A 27,208-nucleotide genomic window follows, 5' to 3' on the forward strand; every position below is an offset into this window, starting at 1 on the left:
AATTTTTGGAACAGTTCTTGTATGATGCAATCTAACATTTCTCTTTGGGATTTTCAAGAGAAAAAATTACGACGTGACCCAGGGGTAGTGGGAGTGATGTCAGGACTTAGGTACTCTAGTCTATTGTATCTTTTAGGTTATTTTTCCTCCATTTTCCGGCATTTCTATTTTATTTCAATGGTGACCGTGAAAGAGAGACAGGAATGGTGGACAGAGAGCAGGGTAATGACACACAGCAAACATTCCAGCCACCCAGGAGTCGAATCGGGGAGAATATATATATATATATATATATATATATATATATATATATATATATATATATATATATGTATATGTATATGTATATGTATATATATTTATACTTATATACGTATATACCCGATAGCCGGATGGGTAGGACACATACCACATGTCATGCGCGCAAAGTGCCTTCTGCGTTTCCCCGGTTGGACTCCCGGCTGGCTGGAATGTTTGCTGTGTGTGATTACCCTGCTCTCTGTCCGCCTTTCCTCTCTCTCTCTCACTGTCGCTGTTGAAATAATGCAGAAATGCCGTAAAATGGAAAAAAAATAAAGTTATAATGAACTCAAAACTCATGTTCCCTCAGTCTCGCTCTCTACACATTTGTTTCATATCACAATAAAATAAAATGTTCTGAGCACCTTCCCTCAACGTGGCTTCCACCTATGCCTGAATATAAAACTTTTCATCTTTTCATCTCCTTAAAATACTTTTCAAGAAAAGAAGCCTCAGAGTGTTTTTCTTGGCTGCAGTGCATGTGTACACCATCAGGATTCTTCTGCAGTGTGTATGACGATGGTCCACTTTGTATGGTGCGATATACAATACTGGGACGCATTGGAGGCAGGGAGATGTTGTTTGTGTGACCATGACCATAAACATGACCAGAATCCTCCAGTACGTTATGTAAACATGGCGCTGTGCCCTGAAATGTGGCGTACCTGTTTGCTGCCAGGCTTCAGTCCCATGCTAATTAATCATCTACTGATGCACAACACTACATACAAATACTGGCCGGTTCCTGCATGAGCAACTGAGTCTTCTTATACATTTGATCTGCTTCGTTTTTCTGAAAATACCTGCTGCTTCTTTCTGCACACATTATTCCCTTTTATCCCTTATATCTGTCTGTCCTTGAGTCAGTTTATCTATCTCTTTCTCTCTCGGGCCCTCTCCTTCTGACTCTTCCCACTCGTTACCAGGGTTTGGAGTACAGAGGAGATGCAGGGAGCTGCGGCTCCCCTGAAAGAGACATGAGCCCCCCAGAATGCATCACTTGAGAGGATGTAGGGCTTACAGTACTTAAAAATGTGGGACTGGGAGCTCTAAAATAACGTAATTCTTGGTGCCACTCATTTTTGTTCTGTATTACACGTACACTTCCCTGTATATTTACATTCCTGTAATAAATAACAGGCTAATTGTAAGCACTTGCATGTTTATTCATCTCACGCATGGCAATTTCCGATCATTTGTATCTAATAAACGCAATGGTGCTGTGGCCATCCATGCGTGCACGTACATTGTTTTTCGAGTGAATGTATTCTGGTGTTTGAGGCTGTGGGCGTGTTCATAATTGTCATGGGATGCAACCTAGGTCTGGCCTGGTTAACAAACAATGCAAACCATAGCCTGTCCACTGTGAATTGGCATTTTCATAGTTTTTCTTTTTTTGTGGAGAGCGATAGAAAAAAATGTAAGCGTGAATAATTTTTCAGTTTCTTTGTTGTCCCAAGCTAAAGATTCTCTGTATGAATTTAAATGTAATAATATAAAAAAAATTGCACATTTAGTTGGTAGTCACATTCATGTGTGCACGTAGATGCAGTACACTCCCACCCCAGAAAATAAGATCTTCACTCTGTTCCTGTCTGTAAACAAATGAGGAGTCAGTGGTACATAGCATTTTGCAAAACCTCTACATGTCCAAATTGACTTGGTGACAAAGTATTATGGCATAGTGGACATACAGTAAAGCTTGTGTCTATGTAGTCCTGTCTGAAGCCCAGAAGCCTAATACAGTATCTCCCTTGGCCAGTGGGGATTTCCCTTTGGATGAGCAGTAGATTGGTTTCGGTTTCCCGCATGGGAGACCCAGGTTTGAATCCAGATGATTACAACATCACACTTGTGTACCCTTTACCTGAAGTTTACAACCTCTTACCATAGGTTCATAGGTTCGGTATTTGTAGTGCGCCACCCATCCAGTTATTACACTGGCACAGCATGCATTTGTACATTTTCTGCTTTATCTCCATCTCTACTCCTTGTGAGAATGCCACTGACCTTTTACTCATGCACATTCATCCCTTCTTCCTTTCTTCTCTAACGTCAACGTGGTTCCCAGTCCACTGTTCTTGTCACCGTTTGACCACTCATACATCTCCTCTCCATTTGCACAGTAAAATCCTCAGGGCTAATTATCTCCGCCAGGCCGGGAGGCCGGGACGGAGGTTATGTTTTTGCCCCCTATCTGTCTCTGTGCCTGTCTTGAGCTAATCTCGCAAACTACTCGACCAATCACGCTAGTAGGCCAAGAAACACCCAAATATTGTTCCAATCCTTCAAGTACAATGATGTTATTTTTGTGAATTCATAATCTCCGTCCTGCATATGGGATCTAATACTAACAACAGAGAGCATGTATAATGTGACACCACTGTTTTACAATTCCTCAGAGACACAGACAAAGACAGAGAGAGACACAGAGAGACCACGACCCTTACGATGTACGTGCACAGTCACACACACCCCACACAGAGACTAGAGCTAGAGAGGCCGAAGCACCTACTGTATAACATGCATGCATGTGCACATACAAAGACAGACACGGTGTTCAGGTAAAGCCCACGTAATGTGACATGTCAACATGACAACATACCCCACGCACCTCTGAAGCTACACGTGCAGCGGACACAGAGGGGCAGAGAGCGGAAGAGAGAAAGCAGAATGACATTCCTCATCACAGTATTATTATTGGGGCGTCTCCTGGTCCTTGCTGTGAAGAAGAACATTATATAATTTCGTTCCATGCAATATCATTTCAGTATCATTTCAGCCATCCAATGCTTCTATGACAGTTGCATTTATTTCACCAGTTTGGGCATTATCACACCTAATCTAAAAAGTCACACCCAGTGTGAAGTGAGCGGTGTTATTTAGAACAGTGGTCATCACAGTGATGGAAGCTCACTTAAAAAAAAAGTATTTTTTTTTAAGTGCGTGGTGCTATTTATAGGTTATTAATTTCATCATGCGTCTCGCTAGCCAATCACATTACTGAGCAAAGGGTGTGAATAGAGTCAGCCAATCACAGTACAGCGAAAGACAAATTTTCACGACGGTCTTTTCACGACGGTCCCAAACCCACTTATAGGAGCGGCTACGCCGCTCAAAAACACATTATGAACACAAACGGTATATGCCTATGCCTAGTACAGATTCTGATTAATGCAATCCTGCCATGATGACATACCCAGGCTGTGTTAGTAACACAATGCATATAGTCTTAGTATATGTAATTGCATGCTTATAACAACATCAACAAATCAGCTTCATGGTGGTGCTATAACAGGCCTCCATTTTTCACATCAGCCTGTTATAGCGCCACCAGGAGGCCGAGTTTTGCACAATTTGTTTTTATATTATGACTCTACTACAGATTTTGTCCAAACATCACGCAAATCGGTACATATTATATAGTCATGTGATCAAGACCGATCTGTCCGATTTTCCATATTCCATCCTGATTGGCTAAGATTGGCATCTAAAGTTTGCTGGAGTGGCTCGTCCCACAAATCAACATATTGTCTCTGCACAATAACTTCACCTCTATTATGAATGAATTCCGAACATTGCTGGCCCACAATATCCTACCTGACCTGGCGGAGACCTGTGCTCTGAGGAGCACTTTTTTTATTTTAACTCTGAAATGAACACAGAGGATTTTTATATGCCGTTTTGCTCTGTTGTTTAATCTCACCTCATGTTGCCCTCTATTCATCCAAATAGCATGATGGGATTTCAACAAAACAACACAATCATCTGTAAAGCCGATGGCCAACATGACAAGATGACTAAAGTTAAGTTCTTGTATTTGCAAACATGTACTGTAGCAGATATTTAACGAATAACCTGCGACTCGTTATAGCATCATTCAGCGTCGATTTTGTGGCCTGGATTCAGAAGCCCTCTAATGGATGCATGCACTGTAGAGAGAACAGCATTTGTTCATGCAAAGATGATGATGATGAAGACATCAGGAGCTGGTCTGATGCCATTGGCTGTTTCTGTGGTCGAGGAGGAGGAGGATGAGGAGGATGAGGAGGAGGAGGAGGACGACGACGACGACAACGAGGCAACCGAGGAGTTGGTGAAATGGGAGCGCAGTATGCAGAGGGAGGAATAGGGACAGGAGGATGAAAAGAGAGAGAGAGAGAGAGACAGAGAGACAGACAGAAAGAGAGAGAAGAGACAGAGAGAGAGCGAGGCAGACAGAAAGAGAAAGAAGAGACAGAGAGAGAGAGAGACAGACAGAAAGAGAGAGACCGAGACAGAGAGGGAGACAGAAAGGAGCGAGAGACACCAGGACTCTGGAGAGAAATGCTGGCAGCATGTGCCCTCCCGTCTGAGTGATGGGATTCCAATGTCTCACCAATGCTCTCCTCTGATCTCCCCCTCTTGCTCCCCTTCATTCTCTCTCATAATTCTGCTTTTATTTTTTACATTGCACACAGCGTCTCAACTTCCGCGCTCACTGTAATCTATGTAGCGGCCTCTATTTTGGATTCTGTTTTCACCATCTCCATCTTCTTGTCATTCCTCACATTTCCCTCCATCAACATGTACACTCAAAGTTGTTTTTTTTTCTTTCTGTAATCCTATGACTCCCAGCCTCTCAATGCCGTACCCTCTCTTCCCTTCTAGCCTCCTTAAGGTTTTATGAGCTGCACCTGATGCATGCATGCGTGCGTGTGTGCTTGCGTGTCCACACTTAAATACATTTGTACAGTACTAGAAGGTCGGGCCGCTACGCGGCCCTCCCTTCTAGTAGCCTGGCCCGCACATCGGACACAGAGACAGTGGAGCGTGTAGATGTTCATTGCAACACCGGTGCTTGTTTCTCGCACATGATTTGGCAACGCACAAACCGAAAGCGAAACCTAACTGCAACATGCAAACCAAAAGCGAAACCTAACATGCACAGTTTTTTTGGGGGGACAAACCCTTTTTTTGGGACAAACCGCGCATGCCAATTGTATTATAAGATGTGAGTGTGGGTCAAGATTAGGTCAGGCCCCAAGCTATATAAGTGTATATTTGTGCTAATCTCTTCATTTGAGCTAGGATATAGATCCAAATGGGCCCTCTCTAAGTTAACACTGAGGATTTTTCTGTGTAAGACTCTAATTTGGAAACGACAGTTTCCAAACTGCTTCAAACGTTTGTTGTTTTGGTTTGTTGCACTCTGCCTCGCAAAGTAAAAAAAAAGAGTGGTTGTCAGTGTTCAGCCTCACAAAAGCTTTAACTACATTCTTCAGTCTGTTTCAAACACACATCCCTTTTTTAATGTGAGCTACTTGCAGATAAAGGAAAAGTGATGCCAGCTTTAATTTGTTTACCTCCATGTCTCTGCAGGAGTTTGATAAGCAATGTTGTGACAGCTCCATTTAAATTGTGATTAAAGTTACTTTATCTCTCTGCATATTACATGTATGTATATTTGATGAGTATTTAATAGAGCTGTGGTTAGCGACAGAATAATTATGATAATATGTCTGATACATGTGTTTGCTGTGCAGCTCATCCAATACTGTGCGTGCGTGCGTGTGTGTGCATGTGCGTGCATGTGTAAGTGAGTGTGCAAGGGAGTAAGAGTATATTTTTGTATTTCATTGCAATGGAGTGGTCCCTGGCCACTGCTTGATCCTGAGTGCAAAGCTGTGCCTGTGGCCTCCATCCAAAGTATCGCTCACTTCTCTTTGTGCTTAGAATAATGTAATAGAATAATTCAGCATATCTATGACAATTTATTAGGATGAAAATGTCACTTGTAAAAATGTTCTCAGAAAGATGTACCCCAATGACTGACTCTCTCTCTCTCTCTCTCTCTCTCTCTCTCTCTCTATCCCCCCTATTTCTCACAAGGGGAAGAGGAATAAGCCTGGGGTAGAGCCTGCCAGCTCTCCTGAATCTGTGAGAGGCCGAGGGGAAAATAAAGCCGTCAAGTAGGTGTCAGACTGGGTTGTATTGGGTGTTTTTGAAGGCACATGCACAGTAAAATCCTGAGTGTTACTTTAACTCTGAGAGTGTACAAAGGTAACCAAATGGACCCTTATGGGTCCATATATATGGTTACATTTGGACACTCTCAGAGTTCATACATCTGTTTCCTCATACTGTACAAACAGCTAATGTACCATTCCCTTGATGTGATGCTTCGAAGACAGTGTTGCATGTATCTATTTACATATTTATTGTTTATCAAACATCAGTCATGGGACAGTAGTGGAATTCATTTTGGAATGAGTAGAATAGAATATTGCCAAGGAAATGTAATGGCCTTGTCTATTTATGTAAATGCATTGAACATCCACTGGGAAACCTGCACAGGTTGGGCAGGTGTACTGTGAGCAAATGAAAACGCAGAAAGGCAAAGACCTTTACCGGGGTCACTAACAAACGGCACACAAATTCCCCTTTGGGAAAGAGAGTGGTAGGAGAGGTAGAAGCAGGAATCCCTATTAAAAGATATTTCAAATTAATACCTTGTTCCTGTCTCTTTACTCTCCCTGCCAAAAGAAGCAGATGACAGCATGGTGGTGTATTTGGCCATCAAACACACAGTGTGTGGCATTCATTCAACAGGATTTTACTGTGTATTTAACACATTTATTGGCCTACATGTTGGCATATTACTGTCAGATAGACAAGACAGCCAAGCTATTTCAAATGTACCACTCTTAAAGAGAATAATGCTTGCTGTGAGATTACTTTACCTTTCCCTCTTTGCTCCCACTGTGTGGATACATACAGTACAGCTGTTGTCTCTCCTACACAGTAAAATCCTCTGTGTTAATTTGGTTACATTTGTTCACTCTCAGAGTTAAATGGACACTGAGGATTTTACTGTGCATCTGCAGTGGATGTAATGTACATTTTCTGAACTGATGGTTTTGTGAGGTGAACCGTGTTTGATAGTTGCCATGTTATTAATATACCTCCTTCATGGATGCAGCCAGACTGCCCAGAGCCTTATAATGGACAGTCCATCCTCTTCTCTCTCTTTTATTGCCCCCGCATTGGATATTACCTTTTCTTGTTTTTCATGGCTCTTACGCAGCATCCATCTATTTAACCAACTAGTGTTATTATGGGGTGCAGTCTTTTCTCTTTTCTTCCCTCTCGTTTGTTTTCTAATCATCCCACTGCCTGCCTCGGTAGTTATGTGAAACTCATACTGTCCGATGGGAAATTGCATGATGAATATAAATGGTATCTCAATAGCATCTGCTAAATTTGGTAATTTAAGCAGAGCTTTATTGTCATAGGCTTTGTTAAGATTTTCAGGTTTATGCTATTTACAGTATCAAAATACAATGGTAATGGCAGTTCTGACTCCTATTCATGTTCCATGTTGCTCTGACTTTGACCAGTTCTTTACTGCTATTATGCCTGATTTACACATGGCTGTGCGCTGTGTCGTGCACCGAAAATAGCTAATCTATGAGCTTACATACAACGCGTCGAAGCTGTCAGCTTGTAGATCGGCTATTATCGGTATGTGACTCCGGCGCACAACTAGTATACACATTGTCTGTCTCACCTCTCTCACTTACCTATCTCACCTCTCTCTCTATCTGGCCACAGTGATCTAGACGGAGACTTTTGGAATAACAATGACAGCAGAAACGTGCAGCAGAGATGGAGCTCCTACCCACCCAAGGAGTTCCTCTTAAACATGTCTCCCTATGCTCCCTACGGAGACCCTCGCCTCACGCCCAAGTGAGTCTCGGTCATGGCTGGTAAGGGACCCCTCTCTCTTGGCAGGGCTGTAATGAAGAGGGGCTTGAGCTCTATGCATCTCTCCCAGCTTTCTAACCACACACCTTTTCTGGTTGACATGATAGCAATTATTTTGTATTGCACACAAATTTAGGCATACAGTGCCAAAAATGGAAGCTCATCAATGTCCAGGGACAGTTTGTGGCTATTTACAAATCTGTGGAAAAACTAGGGCAACCGGGTGTGCAACTGCAAAGTTGAGACACAAAACGCCAAAGTTCGATGTCAGTGTACATCATTATCTTACATCATCTAGGAAACACAGGGAAGTTAAATGGCTTGAGACAAGATTTCAAATGTAATCAGTGTTATCATTCTACAGTGAGTAGTTGGACAATTTGTTAATTAACAATTTACCTACTTGACCTTGACCGTTTACCACCAAATTATATAAAAAATATATTTAAAGTCAGATGCTGAGTTAGATCTAATTATATCAAGTTTCATGGCCTTGTGTTGAGATTTGACGATGATACAGTGCATTGAGTCATTGTGGAAAGAATGACATACTGTTACTGTACACTACAGTACACACACATACAGTACACTGTACTGTAGACAGAGACAGACAGCCTCATTACAATACTTTTGCAGTCACTTCACAACACAGCTAATCATCATTCTGGGCAGAAAATACCTCTTTTGTAACACTATCCAGTTCACATATCTTTTTATTGCAAACATCTATTCTCATCCTAGATGAACTCTACTGACAGGTAGAGGTAATTTGTGTTGTAGGTATTGTTTAGTATGCAGTGCTGGCCATGCCAGACCTAACAGAGGTGTACAGAACATTCTCAGGGATCTTTATTACAGGCCTAATCTGACTTTTGCATACAGTAATTGTGGCCATTATCCAACGGATACATTCAGTACATAAAAGCAAGCATTTCTTCTGCTGCTTTTTTTGGTCAAAAACCCTATTAGGTATACAATTGTGGAATTGAAAACTCCCCCCAATAATAATCATTGTAAGATTCTAACAGGAACCAATTATATTTTTGAAAGCTGTCTTCTTTATCATCCTAATGGACAGTGCAATACAATTGTCAGTAAGCCCCATGACTCAAATACTCATAGAACTGATAACTGATAACATTTTCTCCCACTGTGTGTAGTGGCTATACCAGTGATAAGGTCAGACAGCCCCATTCCCTACAGCCCTGCCAGCTTGATCAAGCCCTCTAACCTCTAACCTCTCACCTGCAGCCCATGGAGCGTTACCATGGAGACGGACAACCCTCAGCAGAACCCTTTCACCCGCTAACCCTCTCCCTATCTTCTCCCCAACACAATTAACCACCCTGAGTGCCCCAACCTTGGTGCTTTCCACTTTATAAGGCCTTGTCACAGAGGGTTGACCGTTGGTTATTTATTGTTGTTGTCTTGTCGGGGGATGGGGGTGTGTGGTTAGGGTGTCGTCTTGTTGTGGTTGTTTCAAAGTGAACGTACAGGAGTTGCTGTCTTGTGTTCTTTTCTGTCACACCCTTCCCTCCACTCACTTTGAGTTTCTGTGGTTATTTGACACTGCCACCCATGGTACTGTGATCGCTATAAGGCATCCTTATAGCTCTCATTAGTCTGGTCTTCGGAGCCTCTAAAAGTCACTATGATATCAAGCCATGTACAGTGCATTGTCTGAAGACTAAATGATGGAAGAATATACAGTATTGTCAGTCTTTATGCAGTCGTTTCAATGCATTAGGTAGAGGCATTATAGGATCCATTCTCTTTAGATGCAATGGTTTTAAATTGTATATTTTATTGTAATTCTATTTTATTGTAATTCTATTTTTATTGCTTACTTTGGAAATGGGAATTCTGTGATAGTGCACTACAGTAACACTAGTATGCCAGAGCAGCCTTACTGTAGATCCACCCTCATGGAGCCGGTAGAGATCTCTCAGATAAGCACAGAGACCAGCTACTTTTAGAGAGAAACCCCACAGGTGATCCTCTGGTCTGCACACCATCTGAAGTCTGAATGTCTATGTGGATTTGTCATTAAGAATATTGTCTTGTCCTGTTGTGCAACGTTGTCTTGTCTGGTCGGTCTTCACTGAACGAAGTGACTCTCTAATGAAGTTACAATGAAGTCTGCCCTCATCTCTGTGATGTGAGGTTTAGGTTAGCTGGGGTGGCCTAGGTCACGTGGTGGAAGAGTAAAGTATGTATCAAAAAGATCAACTGTGTGCCGTCTAAATAATTGAAAGCATTTAACGCTTTTTTTGTGGAAACATTTTAAACCAATCCGTACAGTAGCAAATAATCACATTTGTTTTCACTCTAAGCCGCAGCAGGGTCTTAACGGTCAGATGATAAATATAATGGTGTTTTATTATGTTTTTTCCCGTATTTATTAATTTGACCAGTTTTACCAGAAGAAACAGAAAATTCCATTATCAAAAGCAAAAACTAATAAGAACAGCACATAACAGAAAACAGAAAAAAGATATTGTCTCAGTTTCCCATACACAGCACCATGGGTTACAGACAGTGATGTACAGTGTTTACAACATCTACAGTAAAGACGATCAAGAGAAGCCCTGCAGCATGATGGCAGAGACACCAGGTCTACATAGTTCACATAGTATTATAGAATTGGTTTGATTTAGAATGCAGTAGAGTCCCAAAAATATATATATATATTGAAATTCTTTGGTTTCTCTTCCTCAGCCATCGTTCTACAAATGCGAGATGTGTGTGTGTGTGTGTGTGTGTGTGTGTGTGTGTGTGTGTGTGTGTGTGTGTGTGTGTGTGTGTGTGTGTGTGTGTGTGTGTGTGTGTGTGTGTGTGTGTGTGTGTGTGTGTGTGTGTGTGTGTGTGTGTGTGTGTGTGTGCGCGCGCGAGTTTTTCCACCATGTATCTCGAGAACCACCGTAAAAAGTGACTCCAAAATATTTGTAAATCCGTAAATCCCCATATATGGTGTACCCTGAACCCTGATCATCAACATCATAGACTGCCCTGGACTCCCTATTTGGGCATGGCTGACATGGAACTCCACATATTGGCATAAAAGAGAGACAGACAGATACAGAGATCACCATATATGGGCATACAATTGACACAGACAGACAGACAGATACAGAGATCTCCATACAGTATACAGTATGGGCATAAAAGGGACACAGACAGACAGGTACAACGGGTACTCTGACAACGGGTACAATTGAATGGGGGTATGCATTCCCACCTTGCATCGTTCCCCAGTAGAAACTTGTGTGACACCAGTTATAGGCCAAAACGTAAACTGGGCTGGTATTTGAAAAATGTGGTGTGGAGTGACTTCCTTTGCCTACTCTGACCATCGCTTTTCTAAGATTGGCTCCACACACACACAAACAAACAACAATAATAAAATTAATAATTTCCAATAACAACCAATGTAAGATATGCTAGTGGCACTAAATCAAATATTGCTTTTGCAGTTGGTGCTTTTTTCATTAATCCACTGCAATAAAAAATATTATTCCTTGCAGCATAAGTAAGAATACAGTACAGTCTCTTATCATTTTATTATTTAATATATTTGGGTTAGCTTCAATTGTAAATCAACCATCGATGGTGTCTTAGGTTTATTGTACTCATTGTAAACTGTGAATATGATAGAGTTTAGAAGAGTGCTACTGCTATTACTTTGAAAGCTGTAAACTGTGTGTCTGATATCCAAAGTTAAGAAGACAAATCTGTTCTCAGTTTAGTGACAGGGTTACACAGTTAATCTTAGGTCATACAGTACCTTCACTGCTAACCTATGCCATTCACAAGTTGGTGACTGACTGGTTGAAATGCTAGCTGTCTGTCTGGCTGCCGTTTCACTTTCTGCAATGTATACTGGACCCTTGTGGTTGGATTAAGTTCCCCCACTTTCATCCTTCTATCTCTGCAAAATGCTTAACTTACTGGTTTGACTAACATCACTAATAATTCTTTTGCTCTCCCAACTCTTTCTTTGTCCGTCTGTCTCTCCGTCCTTTGTCTCTCCTTCTCTCTCCGTCGTTGGTCTGTGTTTTTCTGTCTGTGATCCCTCCCGCGTCTCCCTCTCAGTGGGGCTGTGAATAAGGGTTGGCAGGGAGGTGCTGGAGCCTCCCCCGGGGCCATTGAGGGTAGGGGTGGGGTTGGCTCTGAGTCTGGGGCAGGGCCCAGTCGCAGTGACAGCCTGCGAAGCATGGTGACTGGGGGCCTCAAAGCTGGGCGGTGGCAGACGATCCAGAGCCACATGCATGCCGGAGGTCTGCGGTCTAGCAAGTGAGTTTTATGCAGATGAGTGACAGTGATGGGCATGAGGACATGCATGTTGAGTAGCATTGTGCACAACAGTGGCATGGCGCAGACACAGAGGGGAAAAGTCAGTTTGCAAGGGCACCTTGATTGCAATGATGTGCATGTACCGTGTCAGTGGGGCAGAGCAGAGCAGAGCCCCACTGCTCTGCAATTAAAGGAAAGAAGGGGTGATTACGTGGAGAAGCAGACTTTTTAAGGATTGCTCGAAGGAGAACCAATGCATTTTGGAGCATGTACTTGCTCTCTTTGATGCATAAACATGTTTTTCATGGTTTAAGGCTCTGACTAAAGAGAACGTCATTCATAAACAAACACCTCCATTCTCCACCTTTCTAGCTGACATTATAGAATTCAAAACAATCTACAAGCCAATTCTATTCATAGGGTGTATCACTGCTCTAAACTAGTGCCCACGTTCACTAAGTATACAGACAGTAATCAGTTGTGAGAGTTCTGATACTAGTGTGAGAGAAGAGAACAGCAAACATATTTAGTTGGAAATAGATTCCTTGTTCCATCGAGGCAATACAGTATATTTGATGATTATTTTTAAGATGCTAATATGATGATATAGCTGTTATTTTTATTTTTACAAAGGCAAACAAAAAAACAATACTTTATTTTGGTGAAACATACATTCAGTAACATATGGATTAATGACATACCTTTAGTGATTAAAATATTTGGGAAAACACTGTGCCCAGGAACTTACCCAAGAATCAGCTTTATTGTCACATCACAGGTGTAATGTCAGCTGTTTAAAGAAGACGATAAAGACGTTTTTGTGTGCGCTCCATCATTTAGTTGTTTTTGTGAGAAAAGAGAAGACAGAGGTAAAGCAGGAGAGATAAGAAAAAAAGGGAACACAGGATAGAAACAGATTAAATAATCAAGATATATACATACAAATAGTGTATTAGCAGGTATGCACGTGATGCTTAGGACATTAGCATCATATGCCGCCATGAGGTGAGGTAGCTAACCCTACATTGTATGAATATCGGGCCAATTCTTTTTTAAGAATCTGTTATATAAACCATAGTAATAATAACCATTATAAACACCATAATAAAGTGTCAAAGTGTAAATGTATATGTTGAACCAAAATGTACACACTTCTCAGTGAGTCAGACACGCTCTTCATTTTAAACGGCTCTCACAACACAATCTGAGAATTTGGGCTTCATCTGAATTACTTATCAGTTCTCACACTTCACTCCTTTCACTCCTCTGCTTTCCTCCCCCTTTCAGATCTACCTCAATTTCCATTTCCCTTGGAATTGGTTTCTATTTTAGGTTTCTATTTCTCACTCTCTTCGCTCTGCCCCTCTCTCTGTCTCTCTCTCTCTCTGTGTGTGTGTGTGTGTGTCTCTCTCTCTATCTCTCTCTCTCTCTCTCTCTCCCTCTCTCACACACACATACGCTGTTGGTATCCGTTTCTCATTCTGCCTCTGTCTTATTGTTTTTCTGCTCCTCATGGGCCTTTAATTACAAATCACTCTAGTATTTAGTCAGCCTAATTGACTTTCAAGGTAGCAGAAATGTAAAAATCTACCCATTAGTCGGTCATGGGATGCAGCAGATAATATTGCTTCTGAAAGGCACAGCACACACTAGGATGTACACAACAAAACACTCTGGATTCTGCAGCATAGCAGCCCCTGGTACATCTAGTATTTATTTAAAATATAGCTCAAGGAAAGCAATGAGCAATGCCTGGGCACACTGTTTGACAGAGTTGTGGATATTTCAGAATGAGCAGTAAAAAGCCCTAAGCCAAATTTATGACACTGAGCAGACTGGCAAAATGTATTAGCACAGGGACTGGATTCCCAGATGTCTGGCCAAGAGCCATGGTGAATCCAACCAGATTTATCAATTTATCATGATGTCAGTTATGATAAAAATGTTTGTTGGACTAAAAGGTAACAGTGAGTATAGTGTAGGCTACTGTACGGTCATCCACTATGTTCATTACTCTTCAAGGACATCTTCATCCATTATCCTTGTCATAGAAGTTAAATGCGGGGTGAAGAGTAGGACCTTGTGAAACACAAAAGTCAAACTGCAAGCTACATAATACCAAGAATTTGTTTTGACATCATGCTCATAACACTTGCACCTAACAGAAACACATTAACAGAATGTTGCTCATCAGATTCGCATCGACTCCCTTTCATATTATGCACGGTTTCATTACAAGTGGTTATATTGTACAGACACATTCTCATCAAAACGTCACCAAATAAAACACCAAATGGTGCACGCACCGGTGCGTAGCGTGTGTGGGTGTGTGCGTGTGCGTGTATGTGTGCGTGTGTGTGTGTGTGTGTGTGTGTGCGTGCGTACGTGGATGTGCGTGTATGTGCGTGTATGTGCGTGCGTGCGTACGTGTATGTGCGTGTATGTGCGTGTGCACGTGCCCGTACGTGTGTGTGTCTGTGTGTACGGCACTGTATTTATTTGATCACTTGCCTTGTGTACTTCAGGGACTTGTTCTCCAGTAGAATTGCAGCCAAGCTCTCACTGAAGGGTCTGGCCACCACAGCCTACGTCCCATACATCCACTGCCACTACACGAGCAGGCAGTAAATCCTCCCGCGCAGCATTAGCTTCAGACAGAGCTGTTTAGCACCAGCTTACAGTAATCAGGCGGGGCAGAGATTGAGGTGAGGATAGGGAGAGAAGCACTATTAAACGATTGTAAGAGCGGACAACGGGGCGATTACAGAGCAGGGTTTGAGGGGCGGTGGTTTGGAGGTGTGGTGCAGAGATAGATTGATGGGAGGGCTGAACCGAAGGGTGAGGAAAAGATTAATGGGCAGATGAGATGGAGACGAGTTGAGATCAGGAGCACATAGAGTTAGAAGCACGGCCGAGTGGAAGCAGACAGCGGAGAGATTGATGGAAGGGAAATGTGCGATGGGATAGATATAGGAGGGAGGTAGCAAGAGGTCGAGGCAGATTGGAAAGAAAGATAGTGTGTAGAGAAACACTTTAGTGCTCCAGAGGACAGCGACTGGCACTTCCAGTTCCAGTTTGAAGTTCATTCTGCTCAAGGAGGAGGTCAATCTCCAGCACCAAAACTTATATATTATAGTAATACTGTTTGCCTATTGTATGCCAGCCCCATTGGCACGCTGCCATACTGTTACTGTACAGCTACTTTGCTTCTTTTGGCTCTATGGCTGATGGACACTTGTCTGTTGCTCTTTTCCCCCCTCTCTCTCTCTCTCTCTCTCTCTCTCTCTCTCTCTCTCTCTCTCTCTCTCTCTCTCTTTTTCTCTCTCTCTATGTTTGTCTTACTGTCTCTGTGTTTCTCTCTCCCTCTTCCTCTCTCTGTCTCTCTCTCTCTATCATCTCCTCTTCTTCACCTGATCGTCTGTGTTGCTGGTACTTTCTTTATCTTCTCTACCTCTGATCCTCACTGCATGACCCTTCTGTATCACTTCTGTGTCACTATTTTATCCATCCTCCTCCTGTCCATCCACATTTCCTTTCAACACTACCCCCCCCCCCCACCCCTTACATTCCATATCTCATTCTCCATCTTTAACCCTGTCGTGTCCCCCGTCGTTGCCACCTCTTTTCCCCTGGTGCTCCACTATGTCCTGTCAGTTTTGGGGACCCTTCCCTGTCCTCTGCCTCCACTCTGGAGCACATTCCATCCTCAGCCGTGGCGCGCCCTCGGCCCTTGGTGCGGCAGCAGAGTCTCCAACAGCCCCTCACCCACCAGCCCCCGCCGGGTCCCAACGACCCCCCGGCCACCTCCCAGAGCCTGGGCCAACTGCACACGGGCCCAGGTGGCGGGGGCCATCGAGGGGGCCCACGGGGGGTCCGGGGGAGTCCGGCAGGAGCTTCGCGGTACAGAGGGGCTGGGGCAGGCCGATCCAGGTCAAACCCAGGCAGCTGGGACCACGTGATGGGACAGATCCGTCACAGAGGTCTGGATGTCAAGTCTTTCCTGTGAGTGTCACGATGTATTATCTTCTGCAATTTTACTCTGTGCTATTTTACTTTGCAATAGATTCAATGAGATGGTGTATGCATCAATCCATATTTCACTTTTCACTTATTATCAGTGGAACATTGTGCGTCATTTAAGAACAAATGTCTTCTTTACCTTAATTTCAAGTTTTCAAGTGAATTGTTTATATGTGCCTTATTTTGTCCTTTGTCAGTCAGTGCACATGCCCCACAGACATACAGGCATAGTTGGACAATAAAATGATTGCGTATATAAACAAGTTTAGTTTACAAGTTAAGTATCATCATGCAAGAACTGTTAGGTGTTCAGGCCCCATTATTCTTTATGTTGGTAACACTTTATGTTACTTACTTGACTTAATCCTCTTCGTGCTGGATAACACATACGGTCTTCACCAATAAACACCAACACTTTATGTTAAGGGAACATTAAATAACATAAATGTATGCATGAATTAATGTATGACAATGCATTATTTCATGCATTATTACCTCATGAATAATCAAGAATTTACACAAATTCACTGCTTCATTCATGTCCTCAATCATGCATGAACAACACATTTATTAAAGCATTAGCTATAGTAAATTACAGGATGACCCGGTGGCCGAATGGTTAGGAGGCATACCACATGAGCACAAAATGTCCTGTGTGTCTGTCATTCCCCTGCTCTCTGTCCACCTGTCCTGTCTCTCTCTCACTGTCGCTAATAATAATAATACCCTTTTTAAAAAAGCATTTACTAAGGTACTAAAGTACATCATCAAATTATTGCTGAAAAAATAGTTATGTGGAAATGGGTATGGCCTAACAGTATATGGCGAGTTGCGTAATGTTTTTTTCTTTTTTTTTATTGTACGACTTACAGTTGAAGAGTGATTGGTGCATGAAAAGTTTGATGCCCATCGGTCCAGCAGATAGCTGCACACAGGCAGACACACACACACACACACACACACACACACACACACACACACACACACACACACACACACACACACACACACACACACACACACACACACAGATGCACACACACACACACACACACACACACACACACACACACACACACACACACACACACACACACACACACACACACACACACACACACACACACACTCTGATAGGGGCAAAAACATAATCTCTGCCCCTTTCCTTCCAGTAATTCTTAATCAATAATGATAAACACTTCTTATTGTCGCTGTCAGGCAGAAACCTGACAATTTATTTTGTTTTTCTATTTAGACTTACGGTGTAGAAGCCCCGGGTATAATATGCCCTTTGGGTTTCTTGCCTCTTCCTGGCACTTTCTTCATTTTAATTGTATTTCTTGTAGTTTGTACTGAATTTTAGCTAATACATCAAATCAAATAAAAAATCTAACCTTTTATCTCCATATTTCATTTTATCGCAATGCGTTGTGAGCTTGTAGAGACACCATTTTTGAAAAAAATGGAAAATGTTGATAATTTGTCTTTTTTGTCTTTTTTCTAATTTAACTTTTCTATAATGACATGCCCAAAATAGGGATGCCAGCGTGAAAGTGGTTAAGTCTGTAGGTTTTATAAATATTTACGCAAATGAAACATATTAACAACAACTCCTGACTTAATAATAACTACAGTGGATCCATTGGAACACAGGTCCTTTTTCAATTTCCTGAAAGGTTATGGTTTTTGACATAGAAGCGTTCCGCCCCGACAGTGACACACTGTATGTGTTCTGTGCTGGGTTGGTTAGCTTTGGTTCTGTAGTCCATTTAGCTGTGAACTACTAATAAGAAATCGTCATTGATCATGCACGATTAATTAATTAAGTCATCATTCCTGATGATAAAATTATCTTAAAGGGGCTACACCATGAATTTCTTTTTTTTTTAGGTTTTTAGTATTTTTTGGGCTCCCCAGTGTCTCTTGTGCCCAAATTTTTTTTTTTTTTTTAACATTCAGTCATTCATGCTCATTTCATGGATTTCCTGAATGGGCGTGTCTGAACAGGCCATTTCAGAATGGCAGGGCAAGTGATGTCACTTGCCCTGATTTTGCATTGATGATGGCCAGACAGAATTGCTCAGTAGCTCCCCCCTGCCCAATAGGACGTTTTGGTATTGCAGCTGAAAAAGCTTGGAATGACAGACAGTCAGATTGTGAGAAAAAATATCTGGATGTTTCTTAGGCTTCCAACCTGTTTAAAACGTATTAGGGGGCAATATTTATATATAATATATATTTTTTTTAATTCATGGTGTAGCCCCTTTAATGAATGCTTTAATTAATTTGTAGTTCCTGCATGAAGACATACATGACACTGTGTACTCATGTAAATTCCTGGTTATTCATAATTCATAATGCATGAAGCATTGCATTGTCATGCATGAATTCATGCTATTTCATGTACCCTTACTGTAAAGTGTTATCATTATGTTTGAGTCATTTATAAATCACTAGATTTAAAACAACTAACTCGTACTTAAAAATGGTAAAAAATAACTCGTACTTACTAAGATCTTAATATGGACTGTGATGGATTTACGAATGGATTCACAGATGACTGGTGCAACCCTATAGAGCACTGACAGCTTGCTTCTACTGCGTGTGTGGAATGATAGATTATAGATGATGTGCTCCACAGGAAAGCCTGGAGGTTATCTTCCCCACATCTCTCACAGCCTACTACACACAAGCATACAGACATACACCTACAAACACACACACACACACACACACACACACACACACACACACACACACACACACACACACACACACGCACATACACGCACATACACACACACAGGGTTTGGTTTGTACGAAAAACAGAGGGGTGGACATTTTCTTAACCACTTAAGCCCTATACTTCTTTGTACAAATAGCTAAACTTGCCAATCTTTAAGCTTACAATGTGTCACATCGCTACTTTGTGAGCTTATACGTCTGCTATTTTTTAATTAAACATTTACAAATTTTAAATCTTGACATATTTTTTACAAATGTGACTAAAATTCCTCAAGGGTTAATGCCGTCAACATAATTATTTTTATTAAATTGTTACGGTTAAAAAAAAAAACTTTCACACACCTAGATAAAAGTCTTTGACAGGTGCGAATATACAGTGAACATCAACAATAAAAAATTATACCCACACACTGCCCAACCTGCACAGTACTGGAGCACAACTTTATATAAAGAAGCAAAGCAACGTTTTCGGTCACAGACGACCTTCCTCAGGCACGAGGAAGGTTGTTGCTTCGCTCCCTTAAATAAAGTTGTGCTCCTGTACCGTGCAACTTGGGCAGTGTGCGGGTATCATTTGTTTATTGTTTATCATATTGTTACATTGGGATATTATCAAACATAATTATTAAACATATCACCATCAACCACAAGGAAATGCATGTATTTAATTCGGTCTGACCAGATGCAGGCGTAAAACATATCCCCACCAGAGATAAAAATGAATGACCACAGGGGGATATCAAAAGCAGAGTCACAGATTTCCCCCCTATCGCTGCCTGCAAATCGAACCTTGCATACACCCCCTAACCCCTATACTCATAGACCAGACTCGAGTGTCTCTGCACCATTAGGCCAGTGACCTCCCTACTCGGTGAATCATGGCTCAATAAACGCAGAGCAGATTCTGTATGTAGAGCATGGAGCGGTATATGCCCTCGTCCATTGTCCCTGTGCTCATGAATCTCTCTAGACCAAACACCTGACAGCAAACACAAATTGGAGAGAGAGAGAGAGAGAGAGAGAGAGAGACATTTTATATATTTGGGATCAGTGGCGTGTGAGCAGCCAAACAGATTCCATTATCCACCTTAGCGACCACATGTCTCCAGGCCTGTCACACTGTGTGGTCACTCCACCACCCCCAATTACATTTCTAATCGATGTGACTAGTGTAGGTGGTAATGATTACCCCCCCCCCCCCCCCCCAGCTGAAGTACACCCTCGTTTTAGGTCATCCATGCTATGTTCGACCCAATCAATGAAACTCAAGCGGGTGCTGTTAATGTATCTCTGGTGGGCCGTTGTCTCTCAAATGTTACCAAATTCCTTGTGTCACCAGTAAAGAACCTTCAGACTATCCTTTGTAAGGGGCGAGAAAGAGTGAGGAAGAAACAGAGAAAGCGTGACAGAGAGAGAGAGAGCGTGAGAGCATACAAGCTGGGAAAGGGATAATAAGTGTGAAGAGATAGAAAATCAATGGAGTGAAGATGAAAGATGTATATGGGTCAGAGGAAGATTTAGGAAAAGCTAAAGTGTTAGAGGAAAACCATCTGATACGCTAATCAATTTTAATATTCGGATGAAGTACAGCTTTGTGCTGTGATAGAAATAATTTCCGTTCCATAATGGGTGATATAATGGATAAATCTCTGTTAACACGCACAGCCAAAGATGATCAGGTAATGCAAAACCTCAGGCTAATACGGGATGGTGAACATGTGAGACAATTAAGGTTACTTTCGAAACCTCGGTTTTCTGATAATATGCATGAGGTGTCTCACCAGACTGAAAGGAGTATTTGAAAGAGATCGTAAGGTTTCTTTCATAATCCCTGTTCTCTTATAATATGAGTGAGGTATCTCACCAGTGTGTAGGCCTTTTGCACCAACAGTAACCACACACTCCATCATTGGGAACCACACCCCTATCGTAGTCATTGGTATGCCGACCCAGCATGTATGGTCAGATTTATTAGTAACTTTGTATTAGAAATAGATCGAAACAGTAGGCTATACAATATAATATGTACAATATTGTTGGTTGACAAACAAGCCGGTCTGCTGTTTTAACCCCTCTCAATGAGACAATTAAGCAAAATCGTTACAAAACACTTCAACAGGCATTATGTGTCAGAGATGCAACTATCCCAGCCCTTACCCGGAGACAGATCCTCTTTTGTAGTGTGTAGCTCATAGAATTACATGACAGGTAGTAGGCTACATTAACTGGAGATTCTGATTCATGATCATTTGAAGCCACTCAGGATGATGTACATGTGATTAATTGGACGCTATAAATATGCACAGCTGTGCGTAATGGTCACGCGTAATGTGACTAGCCCTGTTCCACAATGATTAACAAGTCAGACCAGATTCCTCAGGCCATACATAATTGCATACTGTATGATGGCCTAATTTGTTTTCTTTAGGCTGCACTGTTGGCTTGTCACTGCAGGTTGATAATTAATCAATATTCTATAGGTTATTTAATTCAATGAAATAACCTATTGACCAGCCTCCGATCTGGTCAACTCTCAAAGGGACACAATTTGTTTAACCACTGGTCACAAAAAACTCAAACAGACAACTGTTAAACCGGGGATAGGAAGCGAGCCTGGTTGTCCCATTCAAAAGGCATCTACAGTATTTGAACCATTCCACCACCGCCGCTAGTGGGTAAGCAGACAGCTGGCTTGTACAAATATCTACGTTTATAATCAGTGTGGAGCACAGTGTGATTATCAACATACTTTAAAATTTTACATTTTAAAATACAAAGAAATTGGGTGGGGAAATCAATCTTTTTTTTATCACTTTGGGAGGGCCAATGAAATGTTATTTCTGTCAGAGGGAGGGTCATGTCTTTTTATGTTAGATCACTTTAAGTTCCTCCAGCAACACCTCAATATAAATATCGACCCCTCAGTATAAATATCGAACAGTCCCTAAATAGTCAGATCTGCAGTGTAAACTGCCGTAGCACATCAGTCCAGCTGTTCAGAAAGAGCTCCGCGAGTGGAAAGCTGTCAATCACAGCCCTGGGGGGCAAAATTATTGGTGCAAAAGGCATACACAAATCTCACCGTAGTGGGACACTGATTTTATTTGAGAGGTTTTGAGAGGTTACACCAGCCAAGTGCCAGTCCCTGATAATATGAGTGAGGTTCACACCATAGTGTGAGACACTGAAACAAGTATTTAAAAGAGAACTTAAGGTTACTTTTTAACCGCGGTTCGCTGACAATACCAACATGTGTATTTGAAAGAGACCCACGTGACAACGATGACAAATAAGGAGGTGAAAGGAAATAAAGAGATGGTAAATGTATGTTAGACATGGGATCAGTGCGAATATATTAAGGCTATCGCTTAATTTATACTTCATCGTACGACAGTGTTGCTCACAACAACATTGTGAGCTTGTAGATCGGCTATTTCCAGCCAGCGACACTGTTTTACGATGTATTAAATAGGCTTTCGTGAGGTAAAAGCTACAGTAGGATGATAGAGAAACTGTGAGAATGAAACTCCACTGTGACTCACTTTACCGTTGTACTGCTTTCCAGCTTGTTAGAATAATGAGGACAGAGCTCAGGTCCCAAGGAATGTGTTGTGAGAGCGTGCATTGCATTGCATGTGTAGTTATTGTGTGAATTCACATTAAGAACGGTGGCGTGAAAATGCGTATTCGTTAAGGTCATTGTTGTCACAGCCTGTAGAATTCACATTGCAGCATACTTCAGTAAACCTTGATTTAAATTACTTCAGGATGGAGAACAATAATTACAAATCAATTGGATGTGCTTCTTTGTTTTTGTTTATGCACCTTCAATATTCCTGAATTTGCTTTGCTTTTATTCACATATATTTCCTGTTCTGTTGTTGTTTGTTGTTGTTGTTGTTGTTGTTTTCAGTTTATTTCAATTGTATTTTCTCTTTTCACTCCCTTTACACCTTTCTGTGTCTATGAAACAGAAAACAGAGGACGATAGAACTGTGAATGGATCAGTGGTTCTCAACCTTATTGGTGCTGAGGCACACTTTGGTAAAGCAACAAATTTCCAAGGCACACAATTATTGATTGCTTGTATGATGCATGACAAGGCTTGTATGATCATACGAAAGGCCAAGCAACACATGCGCTGCTGGATTTGACCCAAAATGTATTGAGATGGAGCAAGATGTAATTGCTGTAAGTCAATAGTAATTGTGTTTGGCATGGATTTCCTTGATGATAGCAAAATCCCAAAGCACACCTGAGCTCATTCCACAGCACAGTGGTGTGCCTTGTTCCACTGGTTGAGATGCACTGGAATGGATTGTGCTATTAAATAATGCAACTTCTCCCTACTCTCTTTGTGTACTTGCGCCGCATGTGTGTGTGGTATGGTCTGTGTGTGTGGGTGTGTGTGTGTGTGTGTGTGTGTGTCTGTTTGTTTGTTTGTTTGTTTGTTTGTTTGTATATCTGTCTGTATGTCGGTGTCTGTTTGCCTATATCCGTATGTCTTGTGTGTCTGTGTGCCCAGTGAGGGGAAGATGGTTGTTTTGTCTCTAGCAATTGGGCTGGCTGAACAGGATGACTTTGCCAACCTCCCAGATCTCCAGGAAGCACCAGCATGCCAGGAAAATTCACCAGAAAAGAGGTACTGGATGAGAGAGAGAGAGGGGGGGGGGAGTGCAATGAATAGGTGAAAATCTGTTGCTATTACAGTTTCGTATATAGAAGAGAAAAGGCACAATAAGTAAACCTTTGTACCATCTCGGCAATGATCTACAGTGTATGATGTCTACTACCTAAAATGACTACTGCCTATTTATTTAGTTTAATCTTACAAAGAAATGCCTTTTTCCTAAACATTTTACTATCTTCAGAAACTATCTTCAAAAAGAAGACATTTTCTCTACTCTAAGTAGGTCTTGATGACGTCATTCTCGTTTGTTTTTTTTTCACTTCCATGCCCCCACCATTCTTTTATTGTGTAATGCTTCCATCTTTCCAATGGGAGTGGCTTTATTTCTCATGCTTGTGTTTACCTCTCCTAATTATCCTCGTTTTCTGTTCCCTTTCCTTCTGTTCCCTCTGTTTGTCCACCTCTACCCTTCATGCCCCCTCATTCTTGTTCATGTCATCCATCCACACCTTTGTTAGTCTGCCTGGCTCCCACTCTTCCTCACCAGCTCAAAAGGGGTTTGATCTGTGAGTTGAATGTAGAGGGCACAGTGGTAGGAGGATGCTCATTATTCAGGGGAACGGTTCCTCGCATTAAAAGCCCTAAAAATACACCAACTCCTTATCTGCCAGTGATCCAACAACAACTGTCAGCTACAACAATTCATTGCTGGAGGAAAACAACAATCGCAGCAAATAATGTGTATTTTATATTTCATCGTATGGCGGTTTCACTTGCTGAAAATAGCCGATCTATAAGCTCACAATGTGCCGTGATGCAATGAGTTATGAGCGTAAATAAGGCTATTTTTGCAGAGCTATACCGTAGGCTTTTTTTGGCCTCTGTAATTGCACTAAACCTGACTGCATGAATCTTGATTGGAATTGACTGCTCCGCCAGGAAAGCGGACTGAACTTAAATTCCCCAAAACTGTTAGTAAAGGGCTGTTGGTTTTAAGATTGTCTGAACTGATTTTTCCAAATTAAATGTGTTTGTGATAACTTTTCACGTGCAACGAATGCAAAATCAGTCAGAGAGGAAGAGGTGAGATGAATTGTTATATGCTACGGCGATGGCCTGTACAGCCCTGAAATGCACACAGTGCACTTTGGGCTGTAGTGAGTGTGAGGCTTCCCCTCGCCGCTCCGCCCCCATTCCCCCCATAATCCACTCCTTCTCTCCCTGCCTGGAGGCCTGTCAAAAGCCTTGCTTTAATCACAGACTGCCAGTGCCAGCTACTGCCCTCAGGGGTCGCATGGCCAAGATGTCTAGCGTCCTTCCACAGCTAATAACAACTCTCAATCATCATCTCTGTCCATCGCTCTGTCTCTCTGGTTACACCAGCCAAGGTCCCTGAGGTGTGCCCAGCTGCTTGCCACCACGCCCCCACGCCCCCCCCAACCTTTTTGATAGAGCCCAGTAGACTGAGAATGATGGGCCGATAATCCCTCCAAGGATATATCTTTGCTGTTGGGGCGGAAACCTTGTACTGTGTGTATGTCCAAAACCGTTACTTTTCAGGAAATAGAAAAAAGGATCTGTGTTCCAATGGATCCAATGTAGTTATTATTTAGTCACAAGCTCTTGTTAATACTTTTCACAAGTTACATATTTATAAAACGGACAGATAGGTTCAGTCGTTGGGCCAACCGGTAGAGCAGTCGATAGCCGTGGGGTAGTGAAGAGGGGGGAGAGAGGAGGGTAAAGGTTTGGTCCGAGCTGTAGTCCGAGCTGGCTCCAGTGTTGCCAGATTCCGAGAGTGAAACAAGCGACCAGGTCTATGAAAACAAGCCCAAAAGAAGCAACCACTTGAGCCCTATTAAAGCAGCTATTTTCAAAAAGAATCTTGAAAGCAAGCCCAAATAAGCAACTACACTTCAGAAACAAGCCCAAACAAAAGCAACCTGCAACTATGAATATTTACATGCGACTTTACAGGAAATCAAGCCCAAAGTCGCTTATAATAAGCCTGCAGACCTGGCAACACTGGCAAGATCTTGCAGACTGCCAACTCTAAGGCATTAGCACAACAATGTGCGCATCGGCCGACAGTTTGTGCTGAACTAAATGCCAACTTTTGCCAACAGACTGCCAGTCTGTTGTTGTCTGTTGTAGTCTGAAGTAGTCTGTTTGATGGAGACACACACACACACACACACACACACACACACACACACACACACACACACACACACACACACACACACACACACACACACACACACACACACACACACACACACACATATATGTAGGTAGGCTATATAAAGAGCAGCTCTATAAGCTCACAACATGTCACGATGCGACACGTTGTGAGGTTGTATAGCAGCTCCTTTCACTACTTTTACCCAACACACTACTTTTTGTCACACAAGTATAAAATGGGATTCATTCATGAAAAAACAAACAAATATTAGATATGGAGATACAAGTTTCTGCCTGATGGTGACAATATCTAAAAGACAGATACTTTCAGACACTGAGAGAAGTGCCACACCATCACTCTCAATCTGCCAGAGAAAAATCTTCCCATACCATAGCTATTCAAATTTCTGTTGCTGTATCATTGTATCGCTGTATGTAAAAAAAAAGAAAGAAAAAAAGAGCTATGGCATAGAATGAAAGATTGTGTACACTCTGCAGTAGATCACATGCATTTGTTCAAACAGTCCATCATCTAAAAGCAAACATACTATATGCCAATTCCTCCATGCTGGGCCAACTGAATTGTTCCCACAAGTAATTGGAACATTAAAAAATATTCATTCACATAATCTAGATAAGTATCACCACATCCAATGAAAGTTGATATAAGAATAGATATCAGTATTATTATTTTGTCTTGTAGGTTATGTTGGTATTTTTCATGGATTATAAATATTTTACCAAGATATTTCTATCCGTTTATCTGAGGAAATAATAAAAGATGAAGGTGTATACTAAGCCTTGGACATTCTTTGAGAGGGAGTGTGACATGTTAACAATAAGACAGCGTCGTCTATCACCTAGATATAAAAACCTGTTCATCACAGGCTGCATGAGGATCTTACTGCAGTGAAACAATCTGTTACTTATCTCCTGTTGTTCAGTTACTGGCAGCATAAAGAAGAGCTCTGTCTGTCTGCTCTCAAAATCCACGTAGCGCAAAAAAAAAAAACGTTGAACAATTATACAGTATATTATTGGAATGTGTGAAAAGCGTGTGTCAGTGAAAGATAGAGGATAGTGCTAACTACTATCACATTTAATATAATAGTATTTAACGCTGTACAAATGCAGTCTTCTCTTTTGACTCTTGCTACATCATCTTCCTAGAAATAAGATCCCATACGACCCTAATTTGAATTAGAGGTTTTGGAATTGCTATTGGTAATTACGTCAAGTCAGATCAAGGCAGATGTACCCCCCACCCACAGCTGATCTGTCAGAGAAAGC

At 41.8% G+C, this 27,208-nt stretch overlaps 1 protein-coding gene across 1 annotated transcript in view; it reads left to right on the forward strand.

Moving 5' to 3' along the window:
- syt7b (synaptotagmin VIIb) overlaps nt 1–27,208 on the forward strand; it is a 100,282-nt gene that overhangs the window by 54,288 nt on the left and 18,786 nt on the right. The window contains exons 3-6 of the mRNA XM_084057882.1: nt 6,172–6,251; nt 7,894–8,028; nt 15,994–16,341; nt 23,630–23,746. Coding sequence (XP_083914008.1) covers nt 6,172–6,251; nt 7,894–8,028; nt 15,994–16,341; nt 23,630–23,746 — 680 coding nt within the window. The remainder of the gene's footprint in view (nt 1–6,171; nt 6,252–7,893; nt 8,029–15,993; nt 16,342–23,629; nt 23,747–27,208) is intronic.

Source organism: Gymnoscopelus microlampas (genome assembly GCF_963454915.1).
Source record: "Gymnoscopelus microlampas genome assembly, chromosome: 1".
Taxonomy (NCBI): domain Eukaryota; kingdom Metazoa; phylum Chordata; class Actinopteri; order Myctophiformes; family Myctophidae; genus Gymnoscopelus; species Gymnoscopelus microlampas.